Raw genomic sequence first — 18,187 nt, 5'->3', positions numbered from 1 at the left:
CGAGGTGGTGTTGTCTGAGAAAGTCTGCCAGTACGTTGTCCACGCCGGCTATGTGGGATGCTGCGATGCTGACCACATGCTGCTCCGCCCAGCTGACTAGCCTCTACCGCCACTGGCCGACTCTTGGTCCCCCCCTAGCGGTTGATATAGGCTACAGTGTTCGCATTGTCCGACAGAACTCTGACTGCCCTCCCCTGAATGAGAGGATGAAACGCCTGTAGCACTAACCATACCGCCCGAGTCTCCAGCCTGTTGATCGACCATTGGGACTCCTCGGGCGACCAGCATCCTTGAACCGACTTTCCCTTGCAAACAGCCCCCCAACCAGATAAGCTGGAATCCGTTGTAACCACTGTCCAGTCCGGAACTTCCAGAGGAACTCCATGAGCGAGATTGTCCATGACCAGCCACCAATCGAGACTGGCCTGTGCTGAATCCGGAAGTGGAAGAGGAAGGTGAAAAAGCTCAGAGACCAGATTCCAATGGGAGAGCAATGCAGATTGTAAGGGCCGCATATGAGCAAACGCCCAAGGCACTAGCTCCAAGGTGGAAGTCATTGAGCCGAGCACCTGCAAGTAATCCTGAACTGTGGGAGGACTCTTGAGCAAGAATCCCCGGAGTTGGGCTTGTAGCTTGACAATGCGGTCTGTAGAGAAAAATACCCTGCCTTGCTGGGTGTCGAATAATGCCCTCCAAATACTGCAGGGACTGTGAGGGCACAAGTCTGCTCTTGGACCGATTGATCACCCAGCCCAATGACTGTAGGAGCTGGAGAACCCTGTGAACTGCCCTCTGCACGAGGTCAGCCAACTTTGTGCGAATCAACCAGTCGCCTAGATAGGGATGCACCAGCAGACCTTCCCTCCGAAGTTGAGCCGCTACCAACATCTTTACTTTGGTAAACGTCTGAGGAGCTGTGACTAGACCGAAAGGAAGAGCTTGGAACTAAAAGTGCTGGCCCAGTATTGCGAAGAAACCGCTGGTGAGCCGGTCGTATGCCGATATGCCTCTGTGAGATCTAAGGACACCAGGAACTCACCTTTTCTGACCGAGGCAATGACCAACCGAAGAGTTTCCATGCGAAACCATGGGACTTGGAGGCATCAGTTTACAGACTTTAGATCCAGAATGGGCCTGAACGCACCCTCCTTCGTTGGGACTATGAAGTAAATGGAGTACCGGCCCTTACTTCGTGCCCCTGCGGGTACGGGGACAATGCCCTCGAGTTGCAGAAGACGCTGCAACGTGTCCTGAACCACCTGACATTTGGTCGCGTATCCGCAGGTAGAGACCAGAAACCAGTCCCGAGGGCGCCGTGCAAAATCTAAAGCGTAGCCTTGTTTTATCACAGTGAGTACCCATTGATCAGTTGTGATCTTGGCCCATTTCTCGAAATATAGGGACAGTCTGCCCCCTACCGCCGGCACTGAGGAATGGACCGGCGCCCCTTCATTATGAGGATTTGGACCCCGGGGCTGATTGGGCCGTACCCGCTCTTCCGAATCTGCAACCACGAAAAGGGGGAGACCAGGCCTGCTGCTTCGGTTGTGCTGGCCGAAAGGAAGAGGTAGTTGTTTTAGCCGGACGATATCGCCGATTCCCCCTGAATCTGGCTCTAGAGGAGAATGAACCCGAGACCGAGGCCTGTCCTCTGGCAACCGATGAACTTTATTTTCGCCCAAAGATTGAATCATATCTTCCAAGACCTTGCCAAACAGCAATTTTTTTTTAAATGGCATAGAACCCAGTTATGCTTTGGAGGACACGTCCGCTGACCGATGCCGCAACCACAACAGTCTCCGAGCCAAGACCGCCGACACCATGGATCTCACTGACGTCCTCAACAGGTCATGAAATGCATCAGCACAGTAGGCCACGGAGGATTCTAACAGACTCGCCTGAGTGGCTTCTTCCTGCAAAAAACCAGCATTGGCCTGCAACCGTTGTACCCAGTGGAGACTCGCGCTCATCGCAAAGTTGTTGCACATGGCTGCCCTGACTCCCAGGGCAGAGACTTCAAAAATTCTCTTAAACTGGACCTCCAACTTCCGGTCCTGCAAGTCCTTAAATGTTGTTACTCCCGTAACAGGGATCGTGGTCTTCCTGGTGACCGCAGATACAGCTGCGTCAACCTTGGGTACCCACAGCATCTCTAAAGCATCCTCTGGCAGAGGATATAGCTTATCCATGGCCTTTCCCACTTTCAACCCCAGCTCCGGGGTATCCCACTCCTGGAACAGCAAGTCTGTAGCTGAAAAATGAAAAGGGAAGGCAGTTGCCGGACCTCTGAGACCCAACAAGACCAGATCCATCTTGCCTAACTTAACCTCCTCGGGAGGACTCTCAATGCCCAGCTCCGCCAGGAAAGCAGGAATAAGAGGAGCAAGCTCGTCCTTACAAAATAGGCGAACTACATTAGGGTCATCCCCTTCTGCAGCCTGCAAGCCTCTCACCACCCCCCCCCCCCCCCCGCGGGGTAGAAGGCTGCGGATCCGGGTCCTCTTGATCGGTATCCTGCCCGGAGGTATCCGTATCCAGCTGAGGAACCCCCGTACGGAGCGAGCGCTTAGGCAGAGACGGTCCCTTCTTGCCTCGAGGTTTAGCGCGCTTCCTGGAATGAGACTTAGCCCCTCCAGCGGCGACTTTTTCTGCCGTGCGCCTTTTACCTGACTTCCGTGCTTTAAATGCCTTATGCAAGAGAAAAGAAAACTCAGACAAAAAGGAAGAGGAGGAGGAGGAGGAGTCCGAGAACCCCTCAGGTTCATCCTCTGTAGCAGGGGAATCAGGCTACAAAGGCTCCCTCTCAGCAGGAAAACTCCGCTGTGGAGACAGAGGAGGAGGCAACAACCCCTCCCCCATGGCAGCCCGAGTTGCAGACCTGAAGGACTGCAAAATGGCCTCCGTTCCCTAGCTGAGCGGGAATGGATCGATTTCAGCCTGCACAGAATCAGCTGCAGCTGCTGCAGCACAGGCAAACCTGACATTTGCCACGTTTTTAACTTTGGAACCGCCAGAGGAAGCCCCCCCAGCAAACATGCCAAACAAACTCCCTCACATGAGAGATGTGCGCAGGCCGAGCCGCACACGCAGCACGAGGCAGCACGCAGCATCGGGAGAGAGGGAGGAAAACCAGCGATTGAAAAAAATGCCCGAAATCGACCCCCCCCCCCCCCCCCCCCCCCTCGGAATCAGCGAAATTACAGGGAGGAAGAGAGCCGGCCCACTGAGGGAAAACGAAAGTAAAAATAAAAAGAAGTCTTTTTTTTTTTTTTTAAACCTTGCCCCGGCGGTGGTCCACGGTGCTGATTCTCAGGGTGGAGTGAGCCGGGCTCCCCAATAATGCACCCAAGCTGCCACAGAAAATGTGAGGGTCCTCAACCTTGGCTTGCAGCTGCTTCAGACCAGCAGGGGGTGGCCCTCTCAGGGCCTACCGACCCCCTGGGAGGCTGACCACGTTGTTCTAAATTAGAAACCTGAGTTTCACCCTTTTTTTTTTTTTTTTTTAATTAGCAAAGTTAAGGGAAACACGAACAAAGAGATAGAAACAAAAAAATTCCCTAACTCTGACTAACTTCCTAAGAAAACTATTCTCACAGACCAGACTGTAGGTTTTGCACCCCTTCCATCTGCTGGAGACAGATGAATACTGCCGGACTGTAGGTGGCACCATCCTATGTAAGGCGGAGTTTGTTTTAAAAACATCTCTGTCTCCATCTGCTAGAAGGGGGGCAAAACCCAGGAGTCTGAACTGATTCGGGTACGTACAGGGAAAACTCATGTATCAAACCATTTTTCTTGCTGGACCAATAAAAGCTCTACCAGCCTACAAAACTTCTGGTTTTCTGCCGGGTAAATGTGATCACCAGTCCTTCCCTGTATGTCAGATGTGTATCTCAGAAAGTAGCAGCCTAACAATCCTAATAATCTCATCCCCTCAAATGCTGTATGACATACACACAAAATCAGGAAGGCCTTACTTTTGGATGGAAGAACGGACATTCCATTTTCTTACACGCAGGGAAATATCGGCACACCTGGCTGGGAGAAGGCGGTACTGGAGTCGGTGCTGGAAAAAAAGAGAAGAATTTACACAATCTGCCAAGTTCAGAAGGCAGGCCCAAAGGAATTAACACAGATACTCCTAGTGTTCTGGGACCTGATACCAAATCCCACAGTCCCAAGAATCAATGGGATTACATGTTTCAGAAGTTCATAAATTGTTCTTAGTTTACAGTCCCATTAAAAACATGACCCAATGTGGTTACAAGGAACCGTTAGACCTAACCCCCAAACCACTGGCAAGAAAGAACTGCAGAGCACTAACCAGGCTTGGCAGTGTGGACAGGAGTTCGTCTGCTGGCATGTGTGTAGGGACAATCAGATCTGGTACATTTTGCATCATATTTACAGTTTGGGTGGATAAATAAGCATTTCTCGGCAAATTTGCAGTTAGGAAACGCTCTGAAAAAGAAAAGGACACGTTACTGCAACACCGAAGATACACATAAAGGCCAGGTCAATACATACATATACAGTCAGGGGGTGAGGGTTTGTTTTGTTTTTTAGGATTGCATGCTCTACCACAGTGGTCCCCAGCCTTTTTTGTTTCGTGACACACCTGGCACAAGGGTCACTTTGTTGTGGCACACCACCCACTTCCCCATCATCACTTTCTCCCCCTACCCACCCACTCCCTGGCATCATCACCTTCCCTCTCCCACCACCTCTTCACCCACTCTTGTTTCATAATCACCTTCCACCACTTTTCTGCACCCCTTGGCATCACCTTCTCTCTCCACCTCCTCATCCCTGACATCATCACTACCTTCCCTTTCCTTCTACTCCTCTCCCCCACCTTCTGGTATCAATCTTCTCTCTCCTTCCTCCTCACCTCCAGCATCATCATTATCACCTTCCCTCTCCCCCATCCCCTGGCATCATAATCACTTTCCCTCTTCTTCCCTTTCCCCCACCACCACCTCTTCATATCATCACCTTCCCTCTCCCCCTGACATCATCTTGTTCCCTCTGCCTTCACCCCTCTCCCTCATCCCCTGGCATTATCAATTTCCTTTTCTCCATCCTCTGGCATTGTTTTCTCTTCCCTCTCCCTCCATTCCCCATGTCAGTCACATTCTGTTCCCTTTCCCTTAAACCCTGGCCCTCTTCCTCACTTCCTGGCATTATCATTTTCCCTCTCTCCATTCCTCTCCCCCACTGACATCATCAATCTTCGTTTCCCTCTATACCCTTCCACCTTTCCTCCCCACCCCCCTGAATCATCTTCCCTCTCCCTCCACTCTTCTCCCACAACCCCTGGCATCATCCCCTTTCCTTCCCCTTCCCCCCCCCCCCCACACACACTGTGGTACATTCATCCGTCCCTTTCCCCACTCCACCCCCAATCCCTGAACAGCAGGCTTACCAAGTGCTGCTTCTTCCACCTTTGTCAGCCTCCCTCTGCAATCTGAACTGCACGGGACCAGCACAAGACTACAGAGACTACAGAGCCCCGTGCAGTTTCTGTTGCACAGGAGAGCCAGCAGAGGGGAAGCAGGAGGCCATTCTGCAGGCTTGGAGGAAAACAGGAAATGAGACTGCAGCCACGGCACGCCTGCACTCCAGCCATGGTACAGCAGTTGGGAAACGCTGCTCCACCAAATACGCATACAGACCTCAGCCCTTCAGGATCACATGCATTGTGATCCAAAGCCAGCCCCCATCTCTAAGATTCCCACATTGCATTATGATTTGTATTTTACTGCAGAGATATTAGTGAATGGTTGTTTATTCTTTCAAACAGTACCAGGGCTAGATATACTCCATGATACTAACTAGTAGGGTTGTGCATTCATTGCTCCATTCGTTTCATTCATTGCAGTGGTACACGCATACCTCATAGATTTATAGTATGCACATAAGTTTATTAATGTGTTATCCATGTTACATCCAATCTTACGCGCGTACTATAAATAAGAAAATTATTCCTTACCTGCTAATTGTCGTTCCTGGAGAAACATGGATCAGTCCAGACCGTGGGTCGTTCCCCCCTTCCAGCAGATGGAGTCAGAGCAAAAACTGAGAGGGCGGTCCCTCATAACTAGTGCGCCCTCTGTAAATCTTCAGTATTAAGAATATCCAAGCAATAAGGAAAAACACCTTGGATGGATCAATACAAATTGAATATCATGGATCAATACAAAACTGAATATCAGCTGTAAACAAGTCTAAGCAAAAAACTTGCAACCTGAACTCTTAATCAGTCCCAAACCAATCCTGAAATAATTACACAGTCGAGCTAAAAGATTATTCCAAAGAACCCCCAACAATCCGTTGGGTGGGCGTCTGATCCATGGGTCTAGAGGAACGAAAATTAGCAGGTAAGGAATAATTTTCTTTTCCCTGCACGTACCAGGAACAGTCCAGACCTTGGGATGTACCAAAGCTTCCCTAAGTAGGGTGGGCCACTGATAGCCCAGCTCGAATGAACTGAGCCCCAAAGGAGCCCACGATCGGTGGTTGAAGATTCAAGTGATAGTGGCGCACGAATGTGTGTAACAACTTCGAGGTAGCCGTCTGCAAATCTCCTGCGGAGAGGCCGCTCAGCTTTCTGCACAGGAGGCTGCTTAAGCTCGGAGAGAATGAGCCTTTAAACCGTCTGGCTGTGGACGCCCAGCACCAAAGCCGTAGAAATTGCTTCCTTTAGCCAGCGGGCAATGGTGGTTTTAGAAGCGTTGTTTCCCTTCTTGGGACCACTCCAGAGGACAAGAGGTGATCCGATAAATGAAAGTCATTGGTAGCCTCCAGACATCGAAGGAGGACATGCTTGACATCGAGGCATCTAAGCTCTCTGGAATCTTCGTCCTGGAAGGACGGCAGCTCCACCAACTGATTCAAATGAAAGGACAAGACCCCTTTGGTAGAAAAGATGGCACGGTACACAAGGATACACCTGAATCCGTGAAGCGTAGATAAGGCTCTCTACATGACAAGACTTGAAGCTCTGAAATTCTGTGAGTGGAACAGATAGACACCAGGAACACTGTCTGAGAGTGAGGTCCTTGAGGGTAGCTCTCTTCAGAGGTTCAACCGGTGTACCGCCTAGAATTTGAAGGACCAAATTCAAGCTCCATGAAGGGCCTAAATTGCGTATCGGTGGCTTCACATGCTTTACTCCTTTTAAGGACCGGACTATGTCAGGGTGCGATGAAAGAGTAGTTCCATCCTGATGATGAAGGAGGGCACCAAGGGCTGCCACCTGTACAATGGGGGAATTGTAGGCTAATCCCATCTCCAGACCTCTCTGCAAGAAAAATAAGATCTGGGATATTGTTGCATGACATGGAGAAAGTTGTGTGGACTGGCACCAAGACTCAAAAACTTTCCAGACCTGGACATAGGACATGGAGGTGGAAGACTTCATAGCCTTGAGAAGAATGGAGATAACAGCCTCTGGGTACCCTCGTCTTCTCAGCCGGCGCCGCTCAAAAGCCAGGCCGCTAGACAGAAGCGATCTACCTGGTCGAAAAATATTGGGCCCTGTCAGAGAAGGTTCGGCAGATGTCCCAGTCGAAGTGGACCATCCACCGCTAGGTTGACCAAGTCTGCAAACCACGGCCATCGAGGCCATTCTGGAGCTACAAGTATCATCGGCCCCTGGTGACTCTATTCTTCGGAGCACCTTTCCCACTAGGGGCCAAGGCGGAAAGACGTAGAGCAGGAGGTCCCGCGGCCATGGGAGGACTAAGGCATTGACACCTTCTGCGCCTTGTTCTTCTTCTGCGACTGAAGAAGCGCGGAGCCTTTGTGTTCGAGTGGCCATCAGATCGAGATGGGGAGTCCCCCATCACGTGAAGAGGAGTGACCCTGATTCCTGGGACAGCTCGCTCTCCTCGGGATCTAAGCGTTGGCGACGTAAGAAGTCCACTTGAACCTTGTCTACACCTGCAATGTGAGACGCCGTCAGATGGGACAAATGGAGTTCCGCCCCCGGCATTAGCTTGTTTGTCTCCTGAGCGACATGGAGACTCCTTGTCCCTCCCTGACGGTTGATGTACGCCACTGTTGTTGTGTCGGAAAGGATTCGGACTGCTCGGCCTTGGACTAGAGGCAGAAAGTGCTTCAGCGCCAGACGAACCGCTCTTGTCTCCAGACAGTTGATGGGCCATGCTGCCTGAACTGGCGTCCACTGCCCCTGCGTCGATTGGCATCCGCACACAGCCTCCCAGCCGGCGAGGCTGGCGTCTGTCGTAATGATCACCCACTGCGGAACAGCTAGGTCCACCACTCTTAGCAAGTGATCCAGGTTGAGCCACTAGGTCAGGCTGTCCTTGGCTAGAGATGATAGCGGCAGAAGAGTCTGAAATTCCCGAAACACCGACTTCCAACGGGAGAGTAATGCTCTTTGCAAGGGACGCATAAACGCCCAAGGCACTACATCTATAGAGGCGGCCATGGAGCCCAGCACCTGGAGATAGTCCCAAGCAGTGGGAAGTCGGAGGTTCCGAAAGCACTGAACCTGAGAGAGGAGAGATTGGGCCCGATCCAAACAAAGAGAGACTGTGCCCACTTTGGTGTCGAAATGAGCTCCAAAAAAGTCAAGTGACTGCGCCGAGTGAGGGTGCTCTTGGCAAAATTGACGATGCAGCCTAGCAATTGGAGGAGAAGTAATACTCTTTCCACTGAGTGCTGGCACAAATCCGTGGACTTTGCCTGGATGAGCCAGTCGTCCAAATAGGGATGGACCAGAATCCCTTCCCTCCGTAGGGTCGCTGCCACCACCATCATAACTTTGGTGAAGGTGCGAGGAGCGGTCGCCAGGCCAAATGGCAGGGCCTGGAACTGGAAATGCTGCCCTAAAATCTTGAAGAGGAGGAAGCGCTGATGCTCCTACAGGATGGGGATATGAAGATAAGCCTCTGTCAAGTCCAAAGATGCGAGGAATTCTCCCCGGTGTACCGTGGCAATCACTGAACGCAGGGTTTCCATCCTGAAGTATGGTATCTTGAGAGTCCTGTTGACCATCTTGGGGACTACGAAGTAGACTGAATAATGGCCAAAACCTTGTTCTGGTACCGGCACCGGGAGAGTGGCACCCAAATCCAGGAGCTGATCCAGTGTTTGTCGCACTGCGCACTGTTTGATGAGACCGCACGGAGAGAAGACAAACCTGTCTCTGAGAAGTCGAGCAAATTCTGAAGCGTAACCATGCTGTAGAATATTCAAGACCCACTGGTCTGAGGTGATTTTAATCTACTCCTCGTAGAAGAGGGAAAGATGTCCTCCTATCCTGGGAACCGACGGGTGGGCCGGCAACGTTTCATTGGGTAGATGTAGCAGAAGCTCCGTGCGTAGAGAAGTTCCGAGCCGGTCTTCGGCCTCAAAAGGAATGAGACCTGGACTGCAACCTCGAAGAGGGAGTCCTGTGAGGCACCGGTCTAGTCTGATGACAACGCCATTGGCCTCCGAACTGGGTCCGCATAGTGACGATCTTCTGGCAATTTATGCACCTTATTCTCTCCAAGCGATTTAATGATCTGGTCCAACTCGTCTGGGGTGGACCCATCAATGTCCCCGTCTGCATCCCCAAGGAGAAGGTCCTGAAACCCAGGGTCTGGCAGATTAGGAGCTAAAGACCCCGAGGAATTAACAGCTGTCCATCCTAACTGTCCCCTAGAGGGATCCAACAACCCTGATGGCCTGGGGCCCTTTGCTGTTATAAGTCCCTCCTCCTGCCATTCAGCCTCCGCTTCTAAAAAAAAGCTTTGTGCATTAAAATCACAAACTTAGAAGAAAAGGCCTGCTGTCTCTTTAAGGCCCCCCCCCCCCCCCCCGGAGGAGGGGCCGCATTGGGAGGAGAGGCAGGTTCTAGGTCAGCAGGTTGCACAGGGCTTAAATTAGGTGTAATAAAAGTACAACATCAGTAGTAAAATGAGAATTCCCTTCCCCCGTCTGGCAAAGAAACAGGTGCAGCAGGCTGGCTCTCCACATGTGGATACAAAATGGCAATCGAGGCATCAGGAGGGGGGGGGTGAGGAGTTGCCGTGGGAACAGTAAAGTCCTTCTGTGCCTGGCTGCTGCGAGCGGGAGAGAGAGAAAACTGTTCTCTGCTCCTTCCTCCGTAAGCTGCCGGTCCTCGTACAGGGTACTGATTAATAAAAAGTAAAAACCTTTCCTCTTTTTCCCTCCAGACAGCCTAAAGTGACAGAGGGATTTTACTTCTCTGACAAGAGACTAGAGGATTGAGACTTCTCAGGGATGTTAAAGTGACAGAGGGATTTTACTTCTCTGACAAGATACCTGAGGCATGAGACTTCTCAGGGGTCTTAAAGTGACAGCGGAATTTTACTTCTCTGACGAGAGACCTGAGGTATGAAGCTTCTCAGGGGTCTCCACGGGGAAGGGACTGAACCACCCCTCCCCCTGCACCCAGCTCCTCACAGGAAGAAGAAATTCAGCGCTGCTACCTGTCAGAAACGACCCGCTCTCCCGTTGAAATCTTTTTTTTTTTTTTTTGTCAGTCAGAGGAATGGCGCGTCTCTGCAACTGTTAGGCTGCCCCGAGGAAGGAACGGCATCTCAGGGCAACAGGAGGTCGTGGGGGGAGAGGTTGGACCAACATCATTCACCCCTAAGGCAGCTGAAATACTGGCTGTAAGAAATAAACAAACACTTACCCCAAAAACAACAGAATAACATAAGACGGAATGTACAAGACAGAGCTGTCACTGAAAACAAAGTTCTGCCTGCAAGTCTCCAGCGAAGCGGAACACTGAGGCTTTTTTTTTTTTTTTTTAATTTTATAACTATGATCCATCCAAGGAAAGAATTAGAGGAAAACAAAGAATAAAGAAATTATGTAAATTATCCACTCAATGAACTGGGGAACAGAAGGTGCAACTGCCATCTGCTGGAGTCAGAGAAATACTGAAGGTTTACAGAGGGAGCACCAGTTATGAGGGACCGCCTTTTTGCTCTGACTCCATCTGCTGGAAGAGGGGAACAACCCACAGTCTGGACTGATCCTGGTACATACAGGGAACTGCGAGGTATGAGTGTACCGCCGCAATGAATGAAACAAATGGAGCAATGAATGCACATCACTATTAAGTAGCAGATGATTTAAAACAAATTTAAGAAAGTATTTTTTCAATCAACGCATAACTAAGCTGTAGAATTTGTTGCCAGAGAACGTGGTCAAGACTATTGGTAGCAATAGAGCAGAGTTAAAACAAAAAAAAAAAAAAAAAGATTTGGACAAGTTTCTGGAGGACAGGTTCATTAACAATTATTAGCCAGATAGACTACCTCTTACTTCTAGGAGACACAGAGGAGAAATTTATTCTAACCTGATAATTTCCTTTTCTTGAGTCCAGCCAGACCAATTCAGATGCTTCAGTTATGTTTTCCAGCCAGAAGATGGATTCAAAGAACAGGTTTGCTGATATCACTCCTTACAGGATCCTGTGCAGACTTCAGCCTGCCAATATTCTGCGTAACAAGCCAAGATAAACTAACAACCCCTGTACCCCTATAATGAAAGGGCTTCCAGGAGCAACAGAACAAACATACCGGTCTCCTACCTGAAAAGGACTAAGAAAATCAGATTTAATCAAACATATTCCATGATATCAATTTCCACCCTGAGTTGATTATATCTATTTTGCTTACTGAATCAGAAGGAATAAGATCTTGGCAGTTATGAAGGGTCCTGGACTGGTCTGATTGGACTCATGGAAAGGAAATTATTAGGAAAGAATAAATTTCTCCTTTCTTTTCATCCAGCTAGACCAGTTTAGATGCAAGGCATGTACCCAAGCCATCCCTCAACTGAGTAGGCCACTGTCAAATTCACTCTCAGAACTGCCGAGCCAAAAGCAGTCTTTTCCCTAGCCCAGATGGTCAGGTGATAGAGCTTCGAAAAGTAATGTAAGAATGATCATGTTGCTATCCTGCAAATCTCTGTCAGCCAAATTAAATGAAGTTCCACCCATGTAGAGTGACCATGCACATTTTTAGGTGACACTAACCCCTTATCTATGTATGCTGCATAAATATCCTCCTTAATCCAATGAGCTATTGAAGCTTTCAAAGAAGCTTTTCCTCTTCTGGAACCACTAAAGAAAACAAAGATGATTCAATTTCCTGAAATCAGTCACCTTCAAATATATATGGTAATGTAATAGATCAGGGGTGGAAAACCTGTGCTTCTTTCACGTGCAAAACGTGGCTTTTGACCTCTGGCAACTGAGTAGCAGATCAGAGGACAGGCACTGGAGCACACACAATAGAACATAGCAGAGAAGAACCATTCTGTTCCAGCCTTCCCTCTCCCTCCTGTGGTTGCTGCCGAGACCAAAGGGAAGGTCTGAAGCAGAGATCAAAGGGCTTTCTCTGCTCATCCCCGCTCTACCACTTACCCTGCTTCTTCTTCCCTCCCCCCCTCCCCGACCATCTGCAATCAGCAACAGTGGAGGGGGTGAAGTTGGATTGACAGGACTGCACAGAAGAGCCAGTCAGTTCTCTGCTCCAGCCCTCTCCATCCTATCCAAACCACCACCCCACTTGCTGCCTGCTGTAGAGGATTCTTCTCTGGTCTGCTGTCTAGAGAGGAAGAGCTGAATTGTACAGTGCTCCGGGTCCAGCAGCTCAATATGCTCCCATGACATGGGGATTCATCTGACAGCAGAGGGGAGGAGAGAGTCACCCAAACCTCTAGTTAAGCCAGAACAATCTGTGGCAAGGGAAAGGCAGTGAATGCTAAAAGGGGGTGAGGGGAGAAGAGGGTGAATGTAGTTAATGAATACTTGGAGGAGCAATCATCAAGTGACTACTTAAAAAGAAGTGGTGCAGAAAGGGGTGGATGCTTCTGAGAGCAGTGACATGAAACGTGTTGAATGTTGGAAGAGTTGGGGAAAGCAGCACAAGGAGGAGCTAATGCTGTGGGGAAGAGGGAGGGGGGGGGGGGTAAATATTTATTTTATTTATTTATTTAACACTTTTTTATACCGACCTTCATAGTAATGACCATATCGGATCGGTTTACATTTAACAAGGGTATAACTGAAGCGCCAACTAAAAATAATCAAACAATAGAGGAGAATAAGGCAAAGTTACATTCAACAAGGAGTAAAGAACTTGGAAGCTTAAATATTGCTTCCTTCCCCAACTTCCTGAAGACAGCAATGAAGTTGAACTACCCAGCGCCCTATTCCTCTCCCCAAGGTCCATCCTACCACATGTTCTGCAGTAGGTGTAAAGGAACTAGGGCTTGGTTGGGGGAAATTGAGAGAGAGGGAAGACCAAGAATGGGTGTTGATTGAAAGCCATGTGGGAGGCGTGAAGGTGGCATGAGAGAGCCAGGGATGGGGTATGTGAGCAAGAAAGTCAGCTGTGACTGGAAGGAGGGCGAAAAAACAGAATGGCATCAGGGTGGGGCAGAGGTGGTGATGAATGTGTATGAGAAAGCCAGAGCGGGTGAAAAGGGAGGGAGAGTGAGGATGGGTAACAATCATAGGTAGTGAAGATGGGAGAGTGAGAGCGAGCTAGAGGGGGATAACAGAGCCAGAAGTGGTGATGGGACAGGGGGAAAAATGGAAGTTAGAGGTGTGATGGGGTGAAGGGGTAAGAGAGCCAGGGATGGTGATTAGAGGGGAAAGGATTTGAGAAAGACATGTACAGGAAGGGATGAATACTTCCGGGGAGAGTGACTTGAAAAGGAGTGAAGTTTGGGGGCAAGGTGGTGGGTGTGTAAGAGCCAAAAGGGGTAAGGTTGAAGGGTGTATGCAAGAGAGCCAGACAGGGCACTGGAGAGAGAAAGAGGGGATGGGGGCGGGGCCCACCATTATTCTTGTGAGGATTGGGGAATGTTATACTGGAGCTGACTGAGGGAGAGTGATGGAGACAAGACAGATATTGGGCAGACCATAAGGGGAGAGAAAGAAGATGCTGGTCAGAGACAAGTGGGGACAGGGTTTGAGAAAGAGATTGGTGTGGGGACAGAGATACTGTTAGAAGGACGGGCTTCTACCCCCACAACCCTTCATCTTTTGAAAACATGAGGCTCTTTGGTATTATTCATCCTGATTTCTTGGCAATTGGTGCGTGAAAGGCTGGCCACACTTGTAACAGATTATACTCTTCCCAATAAGAATACCTCTGGAAGGCAGAAGTCACACCACTTGATTAAGGTGAAGGGGTGATACCACCTTGGGAAGAAAGGAAGGAACTGTGCAAATAGTATTGCTTTGTCTAGTATATTCAAAATAGGTTCCCTGCAAGACAAGAGCTATATCTCCAAAATCTGCCTGGTGGAACAGATTGCCACCCGAAATACAGCCTTAATGACGAGATGTCTATTGGTAAATCCATATTTTTCGCCATCTTCCAATAACATTGTCCAGGGTAGATTACTGAAGCTTCTTTCATAGATTCAAATGGCTAACTGTTCAGGAATCTCAAAAAAACAAATGTAGGTTCATGAAGGAACTAACTCTCTTACTGGGGGGCAAATATTACTCCTGGGGGAATTCTGCGCTACTGCGGAATGCAGAATTTGCGCAGAATTCCTCCTTCGCGCAGATTTCCTCCCTCACCTCGCAGATTTCTTCCCTCATCGCAGTTCGTGCAGATTTCATCGCCGCCACGCAGATTTCCTCCCTCGCTGCCCTCGCCATTTCCTGCCGTGCCAGAAAAGGATTAAAAAAAAAACCGGAAGCATGCCGCGCACGGACAGCGGCCAATCCGGGACAGCAACATCAGGTGGCACACGGAGAGTGGGGGCATTGCATCGCAGCACGGCACCGGTGGCTCGAGGAGCAAGCAGCAAGGAGGAGAAGAGGGAGAGAGAGAAGGGAGGGGAACAGAGGGGAGGGGGAAAGAGGAAGGGGGAAAGAGAAAGAGAAAGAAGGAGAAAGAGAGAGGAGGAGAAGAGGGAGAGAGAGAAGGAAGGGGAACAGGGGGGAGGGGGAAGGGAGAAAGAGAGAAGGGGAAAGAGATAAAGAAGGGGGAAGGAGAAGAGGGGGAAAAAGAGAGGAGGAGAAGAGGGAGAGAGACGAGAGGGGAAGTCAGGTGGAGTTCAGAGAGTGGGGGCATCGCAGCATGGCACCGGCAGCTTGAGGTAAGAAAGCAAGGAGGAAAAGAGGGAGAGAGAGAAGGGAGGGGAACAGAGGGGAAGGGGGACAGAGAAAGAGAGAAGGGGAAAGGGGGAAAGAGAGAAAGAAGGGGGGTTTGTGTGTGAGAGAGAGTTGTATGTGGGGAGACAGAACATGTGTGTGACAGATGGCATGTGAGAGAAAGCATATGTCTGATATCAAGTAAGAGAGACAGTGAGCAGGGATACTCAGGTAGAGAGGTTAGCAGCAACTGCAGCAGTCCCTGCCAGCTTGGCTCATCTGCCAGCAGCAGCAATTGACACTGCTGGCAGATGAGCCAAGTTGCCAGGGACACTCATTGCACTGAAATGCAGAATAATTTGCAAAACATATTTTGAAAAATAAATGTGCAGAATTTTCAATTTTTTTGCGCAGAATTCCCCCAGGAGTAGTTTCACTCCCTTAAGAAACTGGGATACATCTGGGTGTGACAAGAGCCCGCCCCTCAAGCACCACATGATCCACTCTCTCTCTCTCTCAGCTACAAAACTCCTTCCCCTTGGTGTTCTTACTGGAGGCCATCAAAGGCTTCCATATCTTGCTACTATCTGAGAAAAAGCTTCTTCTGACAGGGACCACTTCCCTGGATCTATAGCAGTGGTTCTCAACCTTTCTAATGCCGTGACCCCGCAATACAGTTCCTCATGTTGCGGTGACCCCTCGCCCCGCCCTCGCCCCGTGAGGGTGGGGTGAGGGCGGGGCTTTGGTCATATGGGGGCGGGGTTATGGATGGGGTTGGATTTTAGTGCACACTTATCATTTAATTATGACATTTATAATGTGAATGTAACTCAACTCACCATAGGTTCTCACATGCATGGCACACTGACCCATGATCGTCACGGGGCTAGATGTAAAAGTACAGTTTGTATCCACAGGAACCCCCCTGACCCACAATAATGGATGTAAAGCAGAATTATGACATTCCCCATACAACTCACCCTACAAAAAAGATATTCTGGTTCTAGTGACATCTCAGTAACAGCAACTCAAACTCCTTCTACTTCCAGGCTCAATAGCCCTACTTATGAAAAGACAGCAGTTTACCACCAATGCATGTCCTCTTGAGAAAACACAACAAATAAGACCGATACAAACGCTTACATGCTAGCAAAATATCTCATCTCGGTAACAGACACAGAACCGACCTAACATACTCCCAGGATCTGTAGTAATGCACATAAACTAATCCGCACACAGTTACACCTGTATTATGGAATACACTCAAACAGGAGCAACCCTATCTATGAAAAGGCAACACTACAAATATTAAATCAGGTCCTAAAAACCAATACACCTCTTATTAGGAAACAGAACTAGCAAGCAGCTATATATCCCCACACAGAAATAATTGTAAAACTATACTAATAAGCAGAATAAATGTTTCAAAACAGCTATGAACATCCAACAATTAAAAACTCATAAAAACTATTAAACATTCTCCAAACACCAATAAAATATTTCAAAAAAGCAGACATCACACAATTAAAATGGCAGTCAAGAAAAATAAACTTAAAAAGCCACCTTTACTTACCCCCTCCAGCAGCTCTCCTACTCCCCTTCCCTGCAGGCCGTGGCACTCACCAGAAGCAGCAGTAGAAGCTAAGCTCTATACTTATGGTCCTCTTCCTTAGTGCCCATGTCTCTCACACACACACACCATACCAGTCATGCCCCCATGACCAGTTTCTGTCTCTCACACACCAATCATCTCCCAAACAGTCTTTGGCACACACACACCAGTCACCTTCCTGAACAGTTTCTCTCATGCCATACACACACACACACACAGGCTTCCCACTCCCGTGTTCTACTTACATATACGGGCTTCTCACTCTCATAATCACTTTCTCACACACACACACACACACACACCAGTCACCTTCCTGAACAGTTTCTCTCATGCCATACACACACACACACACAGGCTTCCCACTCCTGTGTTCTACTTACATATATGGGCTTCTCACTCTCATAATCACTTTCTCTGTCTCTCTCTCTCTCACACACACTCACTCACTCACCAGTCTCTCACTCCCATGCTTGTTCTCTCCACGTGCACAGGCTTCTCATTCCCTGAATCACATTCTCTCATATTCACACACACACACCAGTCTTTTTCTCTCACACGCACCATCACCTTACCAAGCAGTCTCTCTCATGCATGCACACTCACCAAGGTTTCTCACTCCCATGCTTTCTTTCACCCCCACAACACCAGGCTTCTTACACCCATGCTTTCTCACATACCCAGACTTCTCACTTCCATGCTTTTTCTCTCTCTCACACACACACATCAGTCACCTCCCTGACTAATGTCTCACACTCTCACATACACATCAGTCATCTCCCTGAGCAATCACTTTCATTGTCTCTCACATACACACACACATCAGCTCTCTGACCAGTCAATCACACAGGCTGGCTGGCTGCTTCTCTCTCTTTCTCTCACTCACTTCCTTCCCCCCCCCCCCGAGCACAAATGGGAGCTGCAGCAGCCTCTGCTGGCCAAGAAAGAAGAATCCCATCGGCCGCGGGAGGCTCATGCTGCTGTCTCCTTTCTCCATTACCGGCTGCTTCTATTGCTCGAGGACCGATGCTGCAGCCGCTGCTGCTTTTTCGCGCGGCGCAGCTCTCTCTCCTTCCCGCGCACCGCGATTCACTTCCTGTTCCGGGTCACGGGAGGGGGGGGGCAGGCGCAGGAAGAAGAAAAGGCCCAGCCATGGGTGCACAGCTTCTTCTAGCGCCGCTGCCGTTCCCGCTGGGCTTGAACGTGCTGACAGCCCGGCGGCAACGGCAGCGGGAGAGACCGGGAGCGCGCAACACAAGGCGACCCCTGTGTTTTGGGCGTTCGACCCCCGCCGGGGTCGCGACCCATAGGTTGAGAACCGCTGATCTATAGTGTTCCTAATGAGAAAATCTGCCTACACATTTTCTATTCCCACTATACAAGCCACTAAAATAACTTTTACATGCTTCTTTGCCAAATCTAACACTTATCCTGCCTCTGCCACCACCTCTGGACTTCAAGTCCTC

At 49.5% G+C, this 18,187-nt stretch overlaps 1 protein-coding gene across 2 annotated transcripts in view; it reads right to left on the bottom strand.

The window, feature by feature from the left end:
- Positions 1 to 18,187, bottom strand: part of ZC3H14 (zinc finger CCCH-type containing 14) — a 206,103-nt gene that overhangs the window by 42,358 nt on the left and 145,558 nt on the right. For both annotated transcript variants that reach the window (XM_029597753.1, XM_029597754.1), the window contains 2 exons: positions 4,325 to 4,461; positions 3,978 to 4,066 (listed from right to left, as the gene is read on the bottom strand). In XM_029597753.1, the coding sequence (XP_029453613.1) occupies positions 3,978 to 4,066; positions 4,325 to 4,461 (226 nt within the window). The remainder of the gene's footprint in view (positions 1 to 3,977; positions 4,067 to 4,324; positions 4,462 to 18,187) is intronic.

Source organism: Rhinatrema bivittatum, chromosome 4, assembly GCF_901001135.1.
Source record: "Rhinatrema bivittatum chromosome 4, aRhiBiv1.1, whole genome shotgun sequence".
Classification (NCBI taxonomy): Eukaryota; Metazoa; Chordata; class Amphibia; order Gymnophiona; family Rhinatrematidae; genus Rhinatrema; species Rhinatrema bivittatum.
This window is presented reverse-complemented; position numbering and strand designations above follow the sequence as displayed.